The sequence below is a fragment of the Salvelinus sp. IW2-2015 genome, linkage group LG22, assembly GCF_002910315.2.
Source record: "Salvelinus sp. IW2-2015 linkage group LG22, ASM291031v2, whole genome shotgun sequence".
Lineage (NCBI taxonomy): Eukaryota > Metazoa > Chordata > Actinopteri > Salmoniformes > Salmonidae > Salvelinus > Salvelinus sp. IW2-2015.
The window spans coordinates 21,890,970-21,911,129 of NC_036862.1; the positions used below are offsets into that span (position 1 = coordinate 21,890,970).

A 20,160-nucleotide genomic window follows, 5' to 3' on the forward strand; every position below is an offset into this window, starting at 1 on the left:
GCCACCATGGCCTATTTATTGCCTTACCTCTCTTATCCTACCTCATTTGCACACAYTGTATATAGATTTTTCTACTGTATTATTGATTGTATGTTTGTTTATTACATGTGTAACTCTGTGTTATTGTATGTGTTGAACTGCTTTGCTTTATCCTGGCCAGATCGCAGTTGCAAATGAGAACATGTTCTCAACTAGCCTACCTGGTTAAATAAAGGTTAAATAAAAAATTAAAAAATAAAGTATCAAAGACTAAAGCCTTGGTGTAATATAAAGGGACTTTAGTTTCTGTGAAGAACTCCAGTCTTACCTGCTCAGTAGGAAACAATGTATTGATGTATTCCACAGCATTAAAATCTGCTCTGTCCAATGGGTCTTGACTGGGGAAAACCTAAGGCATATAAATATGTCTCATTAAAAACATGTTGTTGCTTATGTTTCACTATATTGGATCACTCCACAGTTGAGGGATACATCCGAGGTGAGGATTTACAGATTTACTCCCGTGTACACCTGTGTCACGGCCATGGCCGCGACACGTTTTCTTTCATTTTCTCGGCGGACGTCCGTATGGTTTGAGGTAAAAACTTTTTGAAATTCGCTTGGTAAGTCACTGGTAAGTGTAATATCTTGCGTGGAAGTATACTCACTGGCAGTTTGCAGCCTGCTCTTGAGTGCTCCACTCGCTGCAAGCGGTTGATCTGTATCTTCCGCCCGTGGTTTGTCGTGCTTGTGTTCCGTTAGCGTTACACTACGACTCTGTGTGCATCCATTAATATATTGGTGGCTCTTGCTGCCACAAACTGTATTTACCTTACACAACTTGCAGACTGGCTTGTTTTGTGTGTGTTGTGAATTGCTTTAACATGCTGTCCCCGCGCTATAGGCACGGGTTCTCTGCAAATTCCCCTACATGGTTTTCTTGTTCTTTCTCCTGCAGAATGTAAGAGTATGGTGGTGGGCTGCCACTACGTTGAGACATTTACTTTGGAGTTCCTTGGTGGAGTTACTCATCATATGGTGCTGTTTTTTGTTTTCTGCTTGGATATTAAACCGGCTAGGTAATATTGCAGTTGGCGTAAAACAAAAATACATAAATCAAATCCATTACCTGATTACTGTTGTTTTTTGTCTGCCTGTTTTTCCCATGTTTGCACAGGTACCGGGTAATTTATCCCTCACCGGGTTCCTATACCTCCAACCGGTTCACGACATAAGCTCTCCCAGGGCGTCGGACCCCTGCTCCGTGGCCTTGTTGGCTTGGCTGAGCTTATGGCTTCCCTTTGTGACAGGTGTGATGGTGGCATCCCCCTGGGGATCCACATACCTTGTGTATGCMCAACCTGGGTTTGAGCCATACTGGATGCCTGTTTTGTGCGGTGTTCTTAGAACGCCTGGACCAGGCGCGATTGGAGGCCWTGCGCAAGTGGGTCGGCCAGGCTGGGGCTCTGGCTGGGGAMGAGCTCCCTCCCTCAGGAGTGGTGCGGCAACGAGCTGTTAGTCCCTCTACTGRGCCCAGAGTCAGACCGCTGGAACCACCTTGAACGGAGGGCGCATGCCCTGCGTCAGGAGGTTGATAGCTTAGATGGCAATGACAGCTGTTCCCTGTTGGCCAGTGATAGGCTGTTCCTGGGGGACGATGCTGGCACTGCTTACCACGTGAGTGGGGCTACCAGGCTGACAGGTCATCAGAAGCCGCCAGCGGCTCGAGAGGCTATGAGGAGCCTACTCACTTGGGTAGCCAYTGCACTGGACATCAACTGGTGGACAGTGAGGACTCTCCATCTGTCCCCATCTCTGCGGAGTTCCGCGAGACCTTGCAGGAGATCTGGGCCTCTGCCAGGGCGGAACCCGCGACTGAATGCAGGACCCCCGCAGAGTCTTTGATGCGGACTTGAAAGCCACATATGGGTCCCTCTGCTCTCTTGGCCGCCTTACCAACACGGCCATGCTACTGCAGACTCKGTTTTCCTTACTGCAAGAGGGCACATAGGAGCTCCTCCGGGAAGTGATGTCTCGCCTGCTTTCCCTGCTCCAGAGGGATGTGGCCTGCGCCAACAGACGGGCCATGAGGAAGGTGGTTACCTCCTGGTGCCAGAGCACATTTGCCCCTCACCCCAAGGCTGACGTTCTAGAGCAGACCGATAAGGTTCGTGGGGACCGGGAGACCCTGAGACGGTTCATGCCACCTCCTCAGGCCCCGGGTCCAAGGCAGACGGCCCGTCACCACCCACCTGCACCCGAATGACGRTGGGGTCCCTATCCTGCCCCATCGCCTCATGCTAACGGACAACAGCGGGGAGGGTCACAGCGTGAGGTGAAGCAACAGCCTTTTTCCCCCACACGGTTCTTCCATGTTTTTTGCAGAGGTACTGGGTAGTTTATCCCTCACTGGGTTCCTATTCCTCCAAGGAGGTCACAACATAAAATCTCCCAGGGCGTTGGACCCCTGCTCCATGGCCTTGTTGGCTTGGCTGAGCATATGGCTTCCCTTTGTGACAGGTGTAATGGTGTCAACCGTCACCGCCATAGGGACATGCCTGGGGGACCCATGTGCTCGGGGCGCCAGAGGAGAGGTGGGCCCCGGCAGGTCCCCTGACACACCCTTCCCTGGCCGCTTCTCCCAGTCTCAAAGGGCAAAGTGGGAGGAGTGTGTGGAGTCCTCAATGCTCGAGGGGTACCGACTCCAATTCCGGTGCCGGCCTCCGTCCTTCAGGGGCCTTCGTSTCACCAGTGGCCGACCCCCTGAAGAAAACACTGCGGCTGGAGATTTCCTCACTCCTGGACAAGGGTGTCATCCGCATGATTGAGACATCAGAACGGCTAAGTGGGTTCTACTCCACTTGTTTTGTGGTCCCAAAAAGAGACGGAGGGTTTCAACAGATTCTGGACCTCCGCAACCTCAATGGGTACTTGAAGGTATTAAGGTTCCACATGCTGTCCCCAGCCGCGTGTTGCAGGCCGTGTCCAGGGACCAGTGGTTTGTGACGCTGGACCTGATGGATGCATACCTCAATGTTCCTGTTCACCCAGCTCATTGGCAGTACCTCCAATCCGCTATCGAAGGGAGGGCTTACGAATTCATGGTTCTTCCCTTCGGCCTCTCCTTGGCATCCCACACTTTCACAAAGTGCATGGACGCTGTCCTGGCACCTCTCACATCCCGAGGATTGTTGATCCTCAATTACCTGGATGATTGGCTGATTTGTGTCCCGACCAGGACCCAGGTCCTGTCAGACAGAGGCATGCTCCTGACCCACATCAGTGGGCTGGGCATTACTGTACACGACAAGTAGAGTCGTCTGACAACCACCCAGAGGATCGCCTTCATTGGCATGGAAMTGGACTCCGTTCTCATGAGAGCACGCCTGCCCACCAGCAGCATTCGGCAAACTTATCTTGCCTCGACCACTCTCGGCAGGGGTGGGTGGTATCTGCCCTAACCTGCCTTGTTGATTCCCCTGGGCTTGCTCCATATTCGGCCTCTTCAACGGTGGTTCAACTCCCCCCACCTGCACCCAAAGCGCAACCATCACTTATGGGTGACCGCACAGTGCCTCAGGGCAATATAAAGTCAAGAGAAGAAAAAGCCTAGGAGAGATGACTAGAAACGATTCGGTTGACAGTTTTGTGTTGATTAATTGGCGGAGTAGATGACCTTGTGCATTTCAGGTAAAATAACAACTCAATGTTTATATCCCAGGACAAATWAGCTAGCAACAGCAAGCTAGCTAAATAGGACAAATTAGCTAGCAAGTGCAAGCTTGCTAGTTAAATTGCCATACAGGTCTAATGCTTTTCGACCTGTACCCAAATTAATATAATTGGTTCAGAGTTTGTTTTGATATTTTAACCTGCGTGTCGTGATCGCGTTTGGTGTGGGGGGGACAAAATACATTTATGCACGATGGCACACACGCGCTGCCGGTTTGGGTTCCGTGTTAGTGTCAGTTTCAATGACAGGTACCGCCAGTAAGGCCGGGGTGGCAACCTGTCTGGCTTTTACCAAATGGGAGGGTGCTGTTGTTAGACAAAGCTAGCTAGTCAGTTAACGTTACCTAGCTAGAAATACAAAACTTCAGAGACAATATGACTGTTTACATGTATTGAAAATAACTTATCTAGCTGTAAGCAAAGGTCCCTAAAACAGCTAACAAGCCTAATGTAGCTAACTAGGATAACAACAAAGCTAACATTAGGTAAGCTAGCTATCTAGCTCATGCCTGAATACAGATTACTATTTTCATTGTAGATAAGAAACTATCCCACTTAGCACGCGATTACCTGCTCGATGGCCAACTGCACCTCTGGCGTAAGGTGCAAAATAGCCTCCAAATCCTCCGCAAATTCCAATTCTTCCTCCTCCATCATCATGAACAACTAGCTAGCTACCGCAGAAAGCAGAGCCAGGTCTTCGCCTCCTTCTTCTTTTGGGGATTTTACATGGCGGTTAGCAACCAACTTTAAGGTGCATTACCGCCACCAACTGGACTGGAGTGTGAACCAGAGACAGAGAAGGCCTAAATCCTACCCAATATTCTCATCTCCTTAAGGAAACGAAATACATAATTAAATACTACATCCCCCTGAAGATTTCCCCAGGAGTGCACTTAATCTTGTCTCTTCAACCTCATTACTCCTCAAACCTAATAACAATTGCTCCCTTTCCCTCCAATATTTCTGGCACTGAATGTGTTCCACTGTCTCCATCTCCTCCTGACAATGACCACACCTCCCAGTTGGATGTTCCCCCACCAAATTCAATGTATTGTAATGAAACAGCAGGGAGCAGGTCTCGAACCCTCGACCCCCTAGCCCGAGGTCCGGCGCGCTATCGACTGTGCCGCAAAAGCATGCTCGTGCGGCAGAGTCGATTTCCGCGCTTATAAACCCAGGGTCGTTACAGTATTATTGAGCCTTGTGTGTCCCAGTCTCAGCCTTGTGATTACATTTTCCTCCCTTCTCTCTTCCTCCCTTCTCTCTCGGCCTGAGGACCTCCCTTTGCTTCTAACCACTGTTTTTAACCACCCTTTACAAAACCTCATATAATATATCCTGTCTGCTCTGAGACACAAATTAATTTAAGGTAATCCATGCTACACCAGAGTCAGAGTAGATGACTACCCTGTCTCCTCCAGCCACTCTGCAGCCAAGAGTATGCCCATCAACTCCATTGTGTAAACAGATAAATGATTTGTTGCTCTTTTGTCACTGTCAACTCAGGAACACTACAAGCTGCACTTGTCCTCCCTGTTTTAGGGTCCTTAGATCCATCTGTGAATATATTCAAGAAGGCATAGTATTGTGTTCTTAAATGTTCACTTACAACTGGGCCTGGATTACATCTATCTTTTTAAAAGATGTCTGAGCTGCTGTTTCATATGCTGTTACACTTCGATAATCCAGTGATGACCTTTACAGTGCTTTTTCAACACCATTCCATCTTCCCCCCACTCCATTCCTGACAGGCAACACATCACATTCAATATTAGGGCGGGCTGAGGCTTCTGGGATACTGGAGGACCGTGATATCCCGAGGCAGCTACTCTTATTTCTCACCACCTGAACCACAGCATAKGGAGCATAGGTCTATTGTGTATTGAGAAAAGGTGTGATAGACTACCATTATTCCAAATACCTTAACTGTAAAGACATTCAAAGGCAATGAAGACATGTCATTGAATAGTCCTTTTATTCCTAARAAGATTTAAAAAACTACAGATCACACAGAACACCCAGCAGTTTTCGATCAGCAAACATAATCCTGAGACCATTTGGCTTTTTATTGTACAGTAACAGTACCATGTTTAACGAACTAGCAGATTACTGTCTTAGTTATTCAGATCATTTAATCCATTGTCCATCTCTCTCTGGCTGTTGTAACAGCAGCAGTCTAGTCTCTACATCTCAAAGCCTTCAATAAAGTATGAATTGTTGCCATTTGTGTTAATTTTAATATGCTGTTCCCACTCACTATATATTACAGAGTTGTTCTTGCTTATTTGATGTGTCATCAAAGGGCACACAGGCCAGGGAACAATAATGGAATCAAAGTACTCTGTAACCATGGTTACAGTGCCTTGGACAGATCTGAATGGCCTTTGGTTTGGTTTTAATGGAAAAATCCACTTTGGCATGAGGGGAAAGAATAAAGAGTGATAAGGAAACAGAGAGAAGAGTAAGAAAATGTTGTTGTTTTTTATATCTATTGATTTGAGGGTTAAAGGAGGTACCGTCGGACCGGGCATTGACCATGGAGTGTTGCAGGAAGAGGAGGTTTACATTTGCAACCAACTGAGGTCATCAGATCTACAAAAGAGACGTAAACTAAGATTATGTGGGAAATACAACATTTTGATTAACTTAACACCATTCTAAGGCATGAACACACTGCCTCTTTCTCTCATATATTTCTCTTGCTTGTGTACATATAAAATGGTAACTCACTGTGCCTGTGCCTTGGTTATGACTAATCCGTTTGACATCATCTCTGCCAGTCGAGCGACAGCAGGGTCAAACATCAGACTGGCTGCTGCCACCACCTGATCATCCCTGGTTATCACATATGTATTTCAGAGTTGTGTTCAAGGAAAATTATATTTATTTAAATTGTCTTTTTCTATTTTTACCCCCCTTTTTTCAATCTTGTCTCATTGCTGCAACTCCCCAACGGGCTCGAGAGAGGCGAAGGTGGAGTCATGTGTCCTCCAAAACATGACCCGACTAACCACGCTCCTTAACACCCGTCAGCTTAACCCGGAAGCCAGCCGCAACATTGTGTCGGAGGAAACAGCTTTCAACTGGCAACCGGGGTCAGCCTGCAGGCACCCGACSCGCCACAAGGAGTCACGATGACCCAAGTAAAGCCCCCCGGCCAAACCCYCCCCAAACCCGGACGACGCTGGGCCAATTGTGCGCCATCCTATGGGACTCCCAGCCACGTGGCATAGCCTGGGAATGAACCCGGGTCTGTAGTAACGCATCTTGCAATGCCTTAGATCGCTGCGCCACTCGGAAGGCCCCCAGGAAACATATTAAAACAGAACTTGTCCTGTCCAATAAGAACGCTCATTTTAATTTCCGCTGCAAAACATTTTCCTACGTTGTGACCAACTACACACGATGCATCTTAGGCATAGATATGACATTTACAAAACTACCAACCAAAACAGAAAGGGAATGTAAAGCAATGCATTGTCACTTACTTGATATAGAAAGCTAGGAACTTCCTCTCCTCAACTTTGCCCTTGAATATGATCTCTGTGTATCCTTCACCGTAGCCTTGGAAACGATAGGTATGAGAGACAAATAGGACAACATGCAGTGCATTCGGAAAGTATTCAGACCCCTTGACTTCTTCCACATTTTGTTAAGATACAGCCTTATTCTAAAATGTATTATATAAAAAAATCCTCATCAATCTACAAACAATACGCCATAATGACAATGTGAAAATTGTCATACATTTTTTGCAAATTTCTTAAAAATAAAAAACAGATTTTTACATAAGTATTCAGACTCTTTGGTATGAGACTCAAAATTAAACCATTGATCTTCCTTGAGATGTTTCTACAACTTGATTGGAGTCCACCTGTGGTAAATTCAATTGATTGGAAATGATTTGGAAAGGCACACACTTGTCAATACAAGGTCCCACAGTTGACAGTGCATGTCAGAGCTAAAACCAAGCCATGAGGTCGATGGAATTGTCCGTAGAGCTGCGAGACAGGATTGTGTCAAGGCACAAATCTGGGAAAGGGTACCAAAAAAATGAAGCATTGAAGGTCCCAAAGAACACAATGGCCTCCATCATTCTTAAATGGAAGAAGTTTGGATCCACCAAGACCCTTCCTAGAGCTGGCCGCCCGGCCAAACTGAGCAATCTGGGGAGAAGGGCCTTGGTCAGGRAGGTGACCAAGAGCCCAATGGTCACTCTGACAGAGCTCCAGAGTTCCTMTATGGACATGGGAGAACCTTCCAGAAGTACAATCATCTCTGCAGCACTTCACCAATCAGGCCTTTACGGTAGAGTGGCCGGACAGAAGCCACTCCTCAGTAAAAGGCACATGACAGCCCGCTTGGACACTTGTATGCCAAGTGTCACTTCTGGAGGAAACCTGACACCATCCCTATGGTGATGCATGGTAGGAGCATTATACTGTGGGGATGTTTTTCAGCGGCAGAGATTGGGAGACATGTCAGGATCAAGGGAAAGATGAACAGAGCACAGTACAGAGAGATCCTTGATGAAAACCTKCTCCAGGACCTCAGAATGGGGCGAAGGTTCACCTTCCAACAKGACAACGACTCTAAGAACACAGCCAAAACAATGCAGGAGTGGACAAGTCTCTGAATGTCCTTGAGTGGCCCAGCAAGAGCACGGACTTGAACCCGATCGACTATCTCTGGAGAGACCTGAAAATAGCCATGTAGCGACGCTCCCTATCCAACCTGACAGTGCCTGAGAGGATCTGCAGAGAAGAATGGGAGAAACTCCCCAAATACAGGTGTGCCAAGCTTGTAGCGTCATATCGAAACAGACTCTATGCTGTAATCGCTGCCAAAGGTGCTTCAACAAATTACTGAGTAAAGGGTCTGAATACTTGTGTAAATATGATATTTAATTATTATTATTTTTTATAAATGTGCAAACATTTCAAAAAACCTGTTTTTGCTTCATCATTATKGGGTATTGTGTGTAGATTGATAAGGGAAAAAATTATGTAATCCATTTTAGAATAAGGCTGTAACGTAACAAAATGTGGAAAAAGTAAAGTAGTCTGAAAACGTTCCAAATGCACTATAAGTTAATTGAACAGTGACTGTTTCTAAGAGTGTAGAATGAAACAGAAACAAAGGTGCGATCTAGAACCTGAAAGGGTTCTTCGGCTGTCCCCATTGGAGAACCCTTTGAAGAACCATTTTTGGTTCCAGGTAGAAGAACCCTTTTGGGTTCATTTTAAAGATGGTTTTACATGGAACTCGTTTGGAACCCYTTTTCTAAGAGTTTAGATGTATCACTATCTCATCTCGGATTATCACCTGTGTAGCGGACACTCTTCCCTAGCAGCACTGTCCAGAAGAAAGGAACAGAATCGATCTTAATCTGCTTCTGTAACATATTCAGTGCTGCAACCCTTCCTGAGGAAAAAGCAAACACATTAAAAATGTTAATTTTATTTCTAACATCCAACCAATTGACATTCTCTCGTTGCCATATCCGTAGTGGTTGACTTCTGTTTTTTTCTGCTGAATCAGGTGTGTTAGTGATAGGCTGGGACAAAAGCTTCAGGATCATGAATGAAGAATACAGGCATAGCAGTCTTTTTTTCTCTCACCGGCTTCATTAATAAGTGCATCAATGATATTGTCMCTACAGTGACCGTATGTGCATATCCTAACCAGAAGCCATGGATTACAGGGAACATCCGCCCTGAGCTAAATGGCTAGAGTTGCCTCTTTCAAGGTGCCGAACATTAACCCGGACGCATATAAGAAATCCTGCTACTGAATCCTACTACACCGGCTCTGACGCTCATTGGATGTAGCAGGGCTTGTAAACTGGCATGGATTACAAAGGGAAACCCAGCCACAAGCTGCCCAGTGACACGAGCCTACCAGACGAGATAAATGCCTTGTTTGCTCGCTTCGAGGCAAGCAACACTGAATCATGCGTGAGAGCACCTTCTGTTCCGGACGACTGTGTGATCATGCTCTCCGTAGCTGCTGTGAGTAAGTCCKTTAAACAGGTTAACATTCACAAGGCCGCAACCTCTCCCTGACCCAGTCTGTAATACCTACATGTTTCAAGCAGACCACCATAGTTCCTGTGCCCAAGAACACCAAGGTAACCTGTCGAAATGACTATAGCCCCATAACATTCACATTTGTAGCCATGAAATGCTTTGAAAGGCTGGTCATGGCTCACATCATCACCATCATCCCAGACACCCTGGACCCACTGCAATTCGCATACCTCCCCAGATCCACAGATGACGCAATCTCTATTGCACTCCACACTGCCCTTTTCCACTTGGACAAAAGGAACACCTACATGAGAATGCTGTTCATTGACTACAACTCAGAGTTCAGCACCATAGTGCCCTCAAAGCTCATCACTAAGCTAAGGTCCCTGGGACTGAACATCTCCCTCTGCAACTGGATCCTGGTGGTGAGGGTAGGCAACAACACTTCTGCCACGCTAACCCTCAATACGGGGGCCTCTCATGGGTGCCTGCTTAGTCCCCTCCTGCGTGCTTAGTCCCSTCCTGTACACCATGTTAAGTTTGCTGACGACACGACAGTGGTAGGCCTGATCACCGTCRACGATGAGACAACCTATAGGGAGGAGGTCAGACCTAGCAGTGTGGTGCCAGGACAACAACCTCTCCCTCAATGTCAGTAAGACAAAGGAGCTGATTGTGGACTACAGGAAATGGMGGGCCTTGCATGCTCCCATTCACATTGACGGGGCTGTAGTGGAGTGGGTCGAGAGCTTCAAGTTCCTCGGTGTCACTAAGGATCTATCATGGTCCAAACACACCAACACAGTCATGAAGAGGGCACGACAACGTCTCTTTCCCCTCAGGAGGCTGAAAAGACTTGGCATGGGCCCTCAGATCCTCAAAAAGGGCTCCCTGTCATCCAGGACCTCTATACAGGCGGTGTCAAAGGAAGGCCCAAAACATTCTCAAAGACTCCAGCCAACTAAGTCATAGACTGTTCTCTTTGCCACCGCACGGCAAGCAATACCAATGCACCAAGTCTAGCACCAACAGGACCCTGAACAGCTTCTACCCCCAAGCYAGAAGACTTCTAAACAAGACTGCTAAATAGCTAATCAAATGGCTTCACAAACTACCTGCAATGACTCTTTTTTGCACTAACTCTCTTGCACCGACTCTGTGCACACACTCTACCCACACACTCACACATACTTACACCCCAACACACACACTACATACGCCCACACACATATAACATGCACACACATGCATAATGACATCACACAAACACACACACACACACTTACCACATCGCTGCTGCTACTGTCTATTATCTATCCTGTTGCCTAGTCACTTTATCCCTACCTACAGTATTTGTACAGTACATAGCTACCTCAATTACCTTGTACCCCTGCACATCTAGTAGGTACTGGTATTCCCTATATGTAGCCATGTTATTTTCTCCTCCCTATATGTAGCCATGTTATTTTCTCCTCCCTAAATATGTAAGCCATGTTATTTTCTCCTCCCTATATATAGCATGTTATTTCTCCTCCCTATAATATACCCATGTTATTTTCTCCTCCCTATATATAGCCATGTTATTTTCTCCTCCCTATATGTAGCCATGTATTTTCTCCTCCCTATATATAGCCATGTTATTTTCCTCCTCCCTATATATAGCCATGTTATTTTCTCCTCCTATAAATAGCCATGTTATTTCTCTCCTATAATGTAGCCAATGTTTATTTTCTCCTCCCTATATATAGCCATGTTATTTTTACTCATTATTTCAACTCATTATTCACTGGGTATTTATTCCTCATGTCACTATCTACATGTTATCTTATTTTTAACTCTGCATTGTTGGAAAATGACCCGTAAGTAAGAATTTCACTGTTAGTCTACACCTTTTTTCTACAAAACATGTAACAAATAAAATTCGATTTTACCGTGAGCTGATGCCAACTGCCAATGTCCAATGTTGACCCTCTGGTCTTTCCGTATGGTGAGAGGGAAGGACGTCACGTCTCCTGCTCCAAAAACATTTGGAATGTTGGTCCTCATGAACTGTACGGAAGCAGCAATTTGTTGGGGAGTGTAAACCATTAGTACCATAGTTATTACCTCAACATTACTATAGCTTGTTAATGATAACCATCATCATGGTTACCTTATCAATGATGACAGCCTTTCTAGAATCCACCTCCACCTGGCTTTCCTTCAGGAAGTCAGAGTTAGGGATGACACCTAAGGAGAAACCATGATGGTTACATCAATAACTCCAACGTTGTGAAACCCCATCTATCAGACCTGGGTTCAAATAGTATTTATTTCCATTAAAATATTTCAGCTCTGCTTGACTGAGCTTGCCGGACACCGAATATTTTTTKAACCTAGGTCTGGTTAATTCAAACAAAATGGTGGAAATAGGATGGGAAAGTTCCACAGAGACCATGTTRAGAGATTTAACAGGGAAAGTGTGAGCTGATGGAAACTCTAATGGATCCTTTATAGATCTTTAAGGATATGCAGAAGTATCAGATTACCTACCGATCCCTGCTATCACCACATCCGTTTCCACGACCGCACCGCTTTTCAGAACAACCTCTTTCACCTATACAAACAACAATTTTCCATCTTAATCATCTCTATGGGTCTTGAGAGAATGTCCATAACGTGTATTACAGTTATATAAGTTGTGGTGATGTTTGCTGCTGGGTGATTATTGATTTACTTGACCTTGCCATTCTGCCCTATGATCTCCACCACTCCGTCATTCATGTAGAACTTGACTTTGCTCTCCTCCAACATCTTCGACAGAGGAGAAACACACACTCATGTTTGAGTTATAYTATCAAAACTTGGGAGTTAAATATTCATAAACGTTTGTAGCCTAGTGGTGGGTGTTGTATCAGGTAGAGTACATTACATATGATAACCATTGTCTCAGACCTGCATTGTCATCTTCCCAATCTCTGGGCCCAGGGACCTCTCAAAGGGATATGAGCCGTTGCCAACCATCGCCACACTGGCAGCTTTGTCTGCCAAGTAGGATGCCACCTCCATACCTATGATGTAAAAATGGAGGAGGGAAAACTTGGTTTTGAGGCACACAAATCAAATGAAAGTCTTATCAAATACAACAACCTCAACTTACTGTAAGCAACCAAGTCACAAACCTGTAGTTAATAAACTACTTATACATTTCGTTTATAAATTAAATTAAAAAAAATTGACTTTTCCTCAGTGTACAGTATGAAGTGATCTCTTTATGGTTAACCTATGAAGGAGGCTCCAACGACCACAGCCTTCTTTCCCACACAGGATTGGTGGATCTCCTTGGCGTCCTCGTAGCTCTGCAGTATCCTCACTCCCTCCAACTCAGAGCCAGGACAGCTCAGAGGCCTCGCCCTACAAGGAGGCAGAAAGAGAGGGAGACGTGGGTAAAACGACAGCTAACATGCTAGTATACTAGCATTGGACAGAGCATTAGATAGGCATACAGATTCAGTAGAGTTTGASATCTAGAATTCAAAWGGTCACCAATTCAAATGAGAATGTGATTGTCATGGAGAATTTGGTGACAAACGCTGTAGGCCTATAGCTTTGGCTCTGACATTGTCTAGGTAGCATATACCAAGACAGGCAGGGGACCAGTGTGACTGATTCTTTAAAATGTGCCCATATTTGATTACTGTAGTCAACAAAAGGACCTAAAAATATCATCCTCTTGCTTAGTGCTGACAAGTACTGTATTCACTCTAGGGACGATAAATCAAATCAAATCAAATATTATTGGTCACATACACGTGTTTAGCAGATGTTATTGCGGATGTAGAGAAATGCTTGTGCTTCTAGCTCCGACAGTGCAGTAATATCTAACAGTTTCACAACATATACCCAAAACACAGGTAAATCTAAGTAAGGAATGGATTAAGAATATATATACATATATGTCAGAGCGGCATTGAACTAAGATACAGTGGCAAAGTATAGAATACAGTATATACATGAGATGGCCTGGTATGGTTCCCAATCAGAGGCAGCTGTCTATCATTGTCTCTGATTGGGGATCATATTTAGGCAGCCTTTTTTCCACCTTAGTTTGTGGGATCTTGATTTTGTATAGTTGCTGTGTAGCTTGCAGAACTTTACGTTCGGTTTGTATTTTTTCGGTGTTCATTTTAAATAAAGTAAGATGTTCGCCTACCACGCTGCACCTTGGTCCAATCCATCTTTCMATGAAYGTAACAGTGATGCAATATTTACAAACAATTAAAGTGACTAAGATACCGTAGAATAGTATAGAGTACAGTTTACACATATGTACACATGAGTAATGCAAGATATGGATACATTATTAAAGTGGCTAGTGTTTAATTTCCTTAAAGTGACCAGTGATTCCTAATCTATGTCTATAGGCAGCAACCTCTGATGTCCTGGATATGGCTGTTTAACAGTCAGTGGTGTGGTATAGAATACAATACAGTATATACATATGAAATGGGTGATGCAATATGTAAACACWATTTAAAAGTGACTAAGATACCGTAGAATAGTGGAGCGCAGTTTACACATACAGTTGAAGTTGGAAGTTTACATACACTTAGGTTGGAGTCATTAAAACTAATTTATCAACCACTCCACAAATTTCTTGTAAACAAACTATAGTTTTGGCAAGTCGTTTTGGACATCTACTCTGTGCATGACACAAGTATATTTTTCCAACAATTGTTTACAGACAGATTATTTCACTTATAATTCACTGTATCACAATTCCAGTGGGTCAGTACAAAAGTACARAAGTACAAAAGTATCTATATCCACAGTAAAAACGAGTCCTATATCGACATAACCTGAAAGGCTGCTCCGCAAGGAAGAAGCCACTGCTCCAAAACCGCCATAAAAAAGCCAGACTACGGTTTGCAACTGCACATGGGGACAAAGATCGTACATTTTGGAGGAATGACCTCTGGTCTGATGAAACAAAATAGAACTGTTTGGCCAAAATGACCATCGTTATGTTTGAAGGAAAAAGGGGGAGGCTTGCAAGCCGAAGAACACCATCCCAACCGTGAAGCACGGGGGTGGCAGCATCATGTTGTGGGGGTGCTTTGCTGCAGGAGGGGCTGGTCCGCTTCACAAAATAGATGGCATCATGAGGHTGGAAAATTATGTGGATATATTGAAGCAACATTTCAAGACATCAGTCGGGAAGTTAAAGCTTGGTCGCAAATGGGTCTTCCAAATGGACAATGACCCCAAGCAAACTTCCAAAGTTGTGGCAAAAGGGCTTAAAGACAACAAAGTCAATGTATTGGAATGGCTATCACAAAGCCCTGGCCTCAATCCCATAGAAAATTTGTGGTAGGCATGTTGTGTATATCAAATGATACAAACCCCCCAAAAATCTATTTTAATTCTCGGTTGTAAGGCAACGAAATAGGAAAAATGCCAAGGGGGGTGAATACTTTCGCAAGGCACTGTACGTCTCATGTCTGAGCCGTTGAACTGGGACTCAACTTTGTCCCTATACCGACGTTTAGCCTGCTTGATTGCTTTGCGGAGGGAATAACTACACTGTTTGTATTCTTCCATATTCCCAGTTTTCTTGCCCTGGTTAAATGCGAGGGTTCACGCTTTCAGTTTTTTCACGAATGCTCCCATCTATCCACGGTTTCTGGTTAGGGTAGGTTTTAATAGTCACAGTGGGTACAACATCCCCTATGCATTTCCTGATAAACTCATTCACCGTTTCGGTATATGTGTCGATATTACTTTCTGAAGCTATTCTGAACATATACCATTCCGCGTGATCAAAACAATGGAAGCGGAGTATAGAAGGCTGTTCACACTGCTTTCCCATTCAGTTGAACAAGTTATGGCTTATTACCAACGCAGTATTGTAAACACATCAATAGGGGCCGGTGTGTGTGCTTATTTGCAGACTTTTTTTTTACAGCTTTGACAGTGCAACTGACTGTAGTGGTGGTGCTTGGCCTGCACAAGCAAAGTCAGCGCACACAATATTCTATAATAGAATTTTGWTAATCGGCACGTCAAATAGTATAATTTAACGTGGATCTTTTTGACACACAAGGACCCAAACGGCGTTCGATAAGGGAGGGGTAACAGTAACAGGCCACTGACCTGCAGCCTGTTGATATGAGCAGCTGGTCATAGTAATGCAAGGAGCCGTCATTCAGCTTCACTGTCTTCTCCACTGGGTTCACAGATACTACCTACAAACAACCCAGGCAAACACACACACACATTTAGATTACGCCAGGGCTTTGATCACAAGTTAGATCACATGGTGCTACTGACCAAAGACAGTATGCTACATTATCTATATGGCTTCAATACATTGTGTGGGCTAACAACTCATAAAAAGATACTCCAGTAGGCTATGTCAACAGGTTAATTATTGACACATTATTCCTGCCCCTGGTCTCACCTCCTTTTGCATCCACAGCTCTATGTCATGCTGCTGGAAGAAGTCAGTTGGCCGAAGGAGGAGGCTAGCACTCTCCAAATGCATTGCCTGAGGAGGAGTAGCAAGAGAGGAAGAGAAGGGGCATTACAAACTTTGTGGATACTAAAATAACGTCACACCCCTGTGGGCTCAAAAGATGCTCTTTTTGGAAGTGTTCTGGAACAGCGGTGGTCATGCCAGCTTTCAACTGACCCATGACCTTTCACCCTTACCTTACTGAGCTTAGGTTTGTCAATGGGTGGCAGGGTGTCCCTGGTCACCATGACGATTCGACCTTCGTAGCGGTTCTGTCGCAGAGTCTCGGCACACAGCAAAGAGGCAGGTCCTGTACACACACACATCATTTAGTTTTGAGGTCTCCACTCCCTGAAGAAGCCTCCCCTTTTTCCTGACATTTCAGGCCCAATCCTCACCTCCTCCTATCAGCAGGATGGTGTGCCTGACCCCTGACACTCTGCAGCTCATATCCTTCACCCGCTTGTACAGCTTCAGAGACTGAGGAGATCATGGATACTTTAGTCATAAGGTCCATCTACGCATCAAATGTACTCAGTAAGCTACATGTACATTTAGGAAAGAGAGACTATGTTGAGAAAATCATGCAGTCTTGCTGACCTTTTTGTTTACTGACACATAAACTTTACCATCTTCAACTTTGACCTTAGAAAATAAAGATGAGTTAGTGTAGGTGACAGTCAACACATTCAAGACAAAGTATCCATTGATTCACAGTTATTGTTCCTCAGTTATTGAACTGCATTATTAATATAAAGCAAGTTAATACCTTATAACTAGGCAAACAGTCCAGGCCAGGATACTCCTCAATATCTCCAGTCTTGATGTTGAAGCATGCACCATGAAAGGGACATCTCACTCTGTCCCCGACTAAGGCTCCTGTGACGTGAAAGAGCATGGCATTTTCATTGTTCAAAACACTACAGTAGTCACAATATTCTCTCCACTCTCCAATGTGACTAATAACTGTGTTTATTACCCCCACGATTTACTTACCAGGACACCGGACCATTCCGGCCTACTTTGACCMCTGATTATGACTAACTGACGTTTTTTGCACCCAATCAGATTGTAATGTGAGACGTATGAAAAGGGCATAGCCAGCATCCACAGAGCATGGTGAATGACACACCTTGACAAATGCCATTATTGTACACTTGCATCAATGGAACTGTCAACAAGCCTGACAGATTACATTTTTCATGACAGAGTTTTGAATACAGTGTTCTCTATGTAAATACACTCTACATGAATGAACACAAGCCTGTATGGGTTGACCCAATTTTCAACACAATGGTTTAGAATAAATAATAACTGTTAACTCATGGCCCAGCCATGAACATGTAATGACTTGCTTACCCAACTGCAAGTGTGCGTGCATGTGGACGGGTGTTCTGTGCATGCATGTGTGTGTGTGTAGATAATACCTTTGATGAGAGGAGCGCCATAGTGGGAACATTTGCTCCCTACAGCACTGTACAGGCCCTGGGTACGGACCAATAGAATCTTCTGCTCATCCACCTCCACCTCCTTCATCCTATAGACAAGAACAGATAGTCACATTTAGATAGCTAACAAATATAAGAAGAACATGGAAAGGATCAAATAAAGTTGTGTGAATGTATTTTACATATTGCCTCTAACATCCAGTTATGGGTAATGACATGAACGTAATAATGTTATTTGAATACTTGCATGTCAGTGTGTAATACTCTACCTTTAGGCCTACTATGGAATAATATACTTAGTATCTTACATTTGCAGCAGAAGTACTATAATATAAATAAGCTATCTGATTGTGTGATGGGTGTGTGATAAGATCTTACTGTCCATCTTGCAGGTCAGACTCCAGACACACCATCCCAGTGACCTGATCTTGGTCCTGACCTGTAGTAGCTTGACCCTGGCCTTGACTCATATCTGCAAGGAAGAAAATCATATTGCGCAGGGAAAATATAAAAGGAAGTTTATCTCTGTAGTTTTTTTCCAAAAAGAAGATGCAAAGGGGATGTTTTTTATCCTCTATAGGATTGGTGTCCGAGCTAACATGCGCTAATGTGATTAGCATGACGTTGTAAGTAACAAGAACATTTCCCAGGACATAAACATATCTGATATGGGCAGAAAGATTAACAGAAATTTAAGCTATCTGCACTGTCCAATTTACAGTACCTATTATAGTGAAAGAATACCATGCTATTGTTTGAGGAGAGTGCACAGTTATGTACTTAAATGTATCAATAAACCAATTAGGCACATTTGGGCAGACTTGATACAACATTTTGAACAGTAATGAAMTGGTTCATTGGATCAGTCTAAAACTGTGTGCATACAATGCTGCTATCTAGTGGCCAAAATCTAAATTGCGCCTAGACTCCTAAATCATATAATGGCCTTTCTCTTGCATTTAAAAAATAGAAAACGCATGTTTTTTTCTTTGTATTATCTTTTACCAGATCTAATGTGTTATATTGTCCTACATTAATTTCCACAAACGTCAAAGTGTTTCCTTTCAAATGGTACCAAGAATATGCATATCCTTGCTTTAGGTCCTGAGCTACAGGCAGTTAGATTTGTGTATGTCATTTTAGGTGATCCTCCGATTCTTAGGTTTTTAAGCAAATGCTGTCAAATGGGGAACTATTCTCTCCGATGGCTTCTGTGTTTTCCAACCGATGGCTATACGGTTGCTGTCAAAATTATGAACATAGTTTCATAGAACAGCCCATTAATTTGCTAAATAACCAACTTTGCTCACCTGTTTTCCTGCCAGACAATGCACTGGTCCCCGATAAAAGGAAACGTGAACCGTATCTCTGTACAATACCGCCGGTCGCCTTATTTTTCAACCAAAGAGTCGTTCGCGCGTGTATCCCAAGCCACTGTCACGCGGTATCACGATGATAGTGCAGTCTGTCACTGTGCAGATGGACCCAAGACTTCGGCGACCTTTTCTACCGACAGCAGCACCAAAAGAACCAAAGCTGAATTCGTCTTATCTTATCCAAGGGTGCGACAAAATAAATAACTGAAATAACCCATACAGTCATCACTTGGGCAAACAAAACACTCAGTGAGAGTGACTAAGCAGAAATGTGRTAGTGGTGGAGCTAGGGAACTCTTCAATTTCCATACCCACGGTAAGGGAGTTCGATTAGGTGCACTGGGACATGGCCCGTGGTACGTACGGGCAAAAACAGTGAGGGAGCCTAATCTGCGCCGCTTGGTCATGTTGTCAACAAGGCAGCGTAATGCATAATTCATAAACATAGTCCACAACATCTATTTTCCAAAGAACATATGTTCGAATGTTTAAACTACTTTTCATTGGGAAGGCAGATAAAGCGTTTTTATCAAAAGCAGTCGCTTTTGCATGTGCACAAACACATAATCCTACTCATTACTCCAAGTGCTTAACCTACTTCACTTTTGTTTTGAACCGACATTAAAACGGGSCAACCGGTTCATGCCCGGGAGGCAGCCCTGTTCCAAAACGAATGCAAGCAATGCTAAACCGGTTAATCGGAAACATTAATAGAATCCCCTCAATGTTTGCGGTCACAGATACACTATATAAACAAAAGWATGTGGACACCCTTCAAATTAGTGGATTCGGCTATTTCAGACACACCGGTTGCTGACTGGTGTATAACATCGAGCACACAGCCATGCAATATTCATAGATATACATTGGCAGTAGAATGGCCTTACTGAAGAGCTCAGTGACTTTCAACGCTGCACCATCATAGGATACCACTTTTCCAACAAGTCAGTTGTTGGAATTTTTCTGTCAAATTTCTGCCCTGCTAGAGCTGGCCCCTTAATCTGTAAGTGCTGTTATTGTGAAGTGGAAACATCTAGGGACAACAAAGGCTCAGCCCGGAGTGGTAGGCCACACAAGTTCACAAAATGGGACCGCCGCAT

At 44.3% G+C, this 20,160-nt stretch overlaps 2 protein-coding genes across 3 annotated transcripts in view; both read right to left on the reverse strand.

Annotated features, from left to right (window-relative positions):
• LOC111982647 (vacuolar protein sorting-associated protein 53 homolog) overlaps positions 1-4,433 on the reverse strand; it is a 31,645-nt gene extending 27,212 nt beyond the window's left edge. The window contains exons 1-2 of one of the 2 annotated variants that reach the window (XM_024014252.2): positions 4,282-4,433; positions 308-388 (exon numbers count right to left, since the gene is read on the reverse strand). In XM_024014252.2, the coding sequence (XP_023870020.1) occupies positions 308-388; positions 4,282-4,371 (171 nt within the window). In that variant the 5' untranslated portion in view covers positions 4,372-4,433. The remainder of the gene's footprint in view (positions 1-307; positions 389-4,281) is intronic. The other variant, XM_070434119.1, reaches the window with a different exon arrangement.
• Positions 4,434-5,672: 1,239 nt separating this feature from the next.
• Positions 5,673-19,135, reverse strand: aifm4 (apoptosis inducing factor mitochondria associated 4). The gene is made up of 19 exons (XM_023967207.2): positions 18,995-19,135; positions 18,063-18,156; positions 17,664-17,773; positions 17,006-17,115; positions 16,837-16,881; positions 16,635-16,716; positions 16,434-16,546; positions 16,183-16,269; positions 15,876-15,967; positions 13,006-13,136; positions 12,678-12,793; positions 12,465-12,536; positions 12,276-12,339; positions 11,896-11,972; positions 11,675-11,792; positions 9,040-9,138; positions 7,203-7,278; positions 6,445-6,549; positions 5,673-6,306 (listed from the first exon to the last, which is right to left on the reverse strand). Exons 2-19 carry the CDS (start codon positions 18,152-18,154, stop codon positions 6,276-6,278), a joined length of 1,620 nt encoding a protein of 539 aa, XP_023822975.1. The 5' UTR covers positions 18,155-18,156; positions 18,995-19,135; the 3' UTR covers positions 5,673-6,275.
• Positions 19,136-20,160: the final 1,025 nt, after the last annotated feature.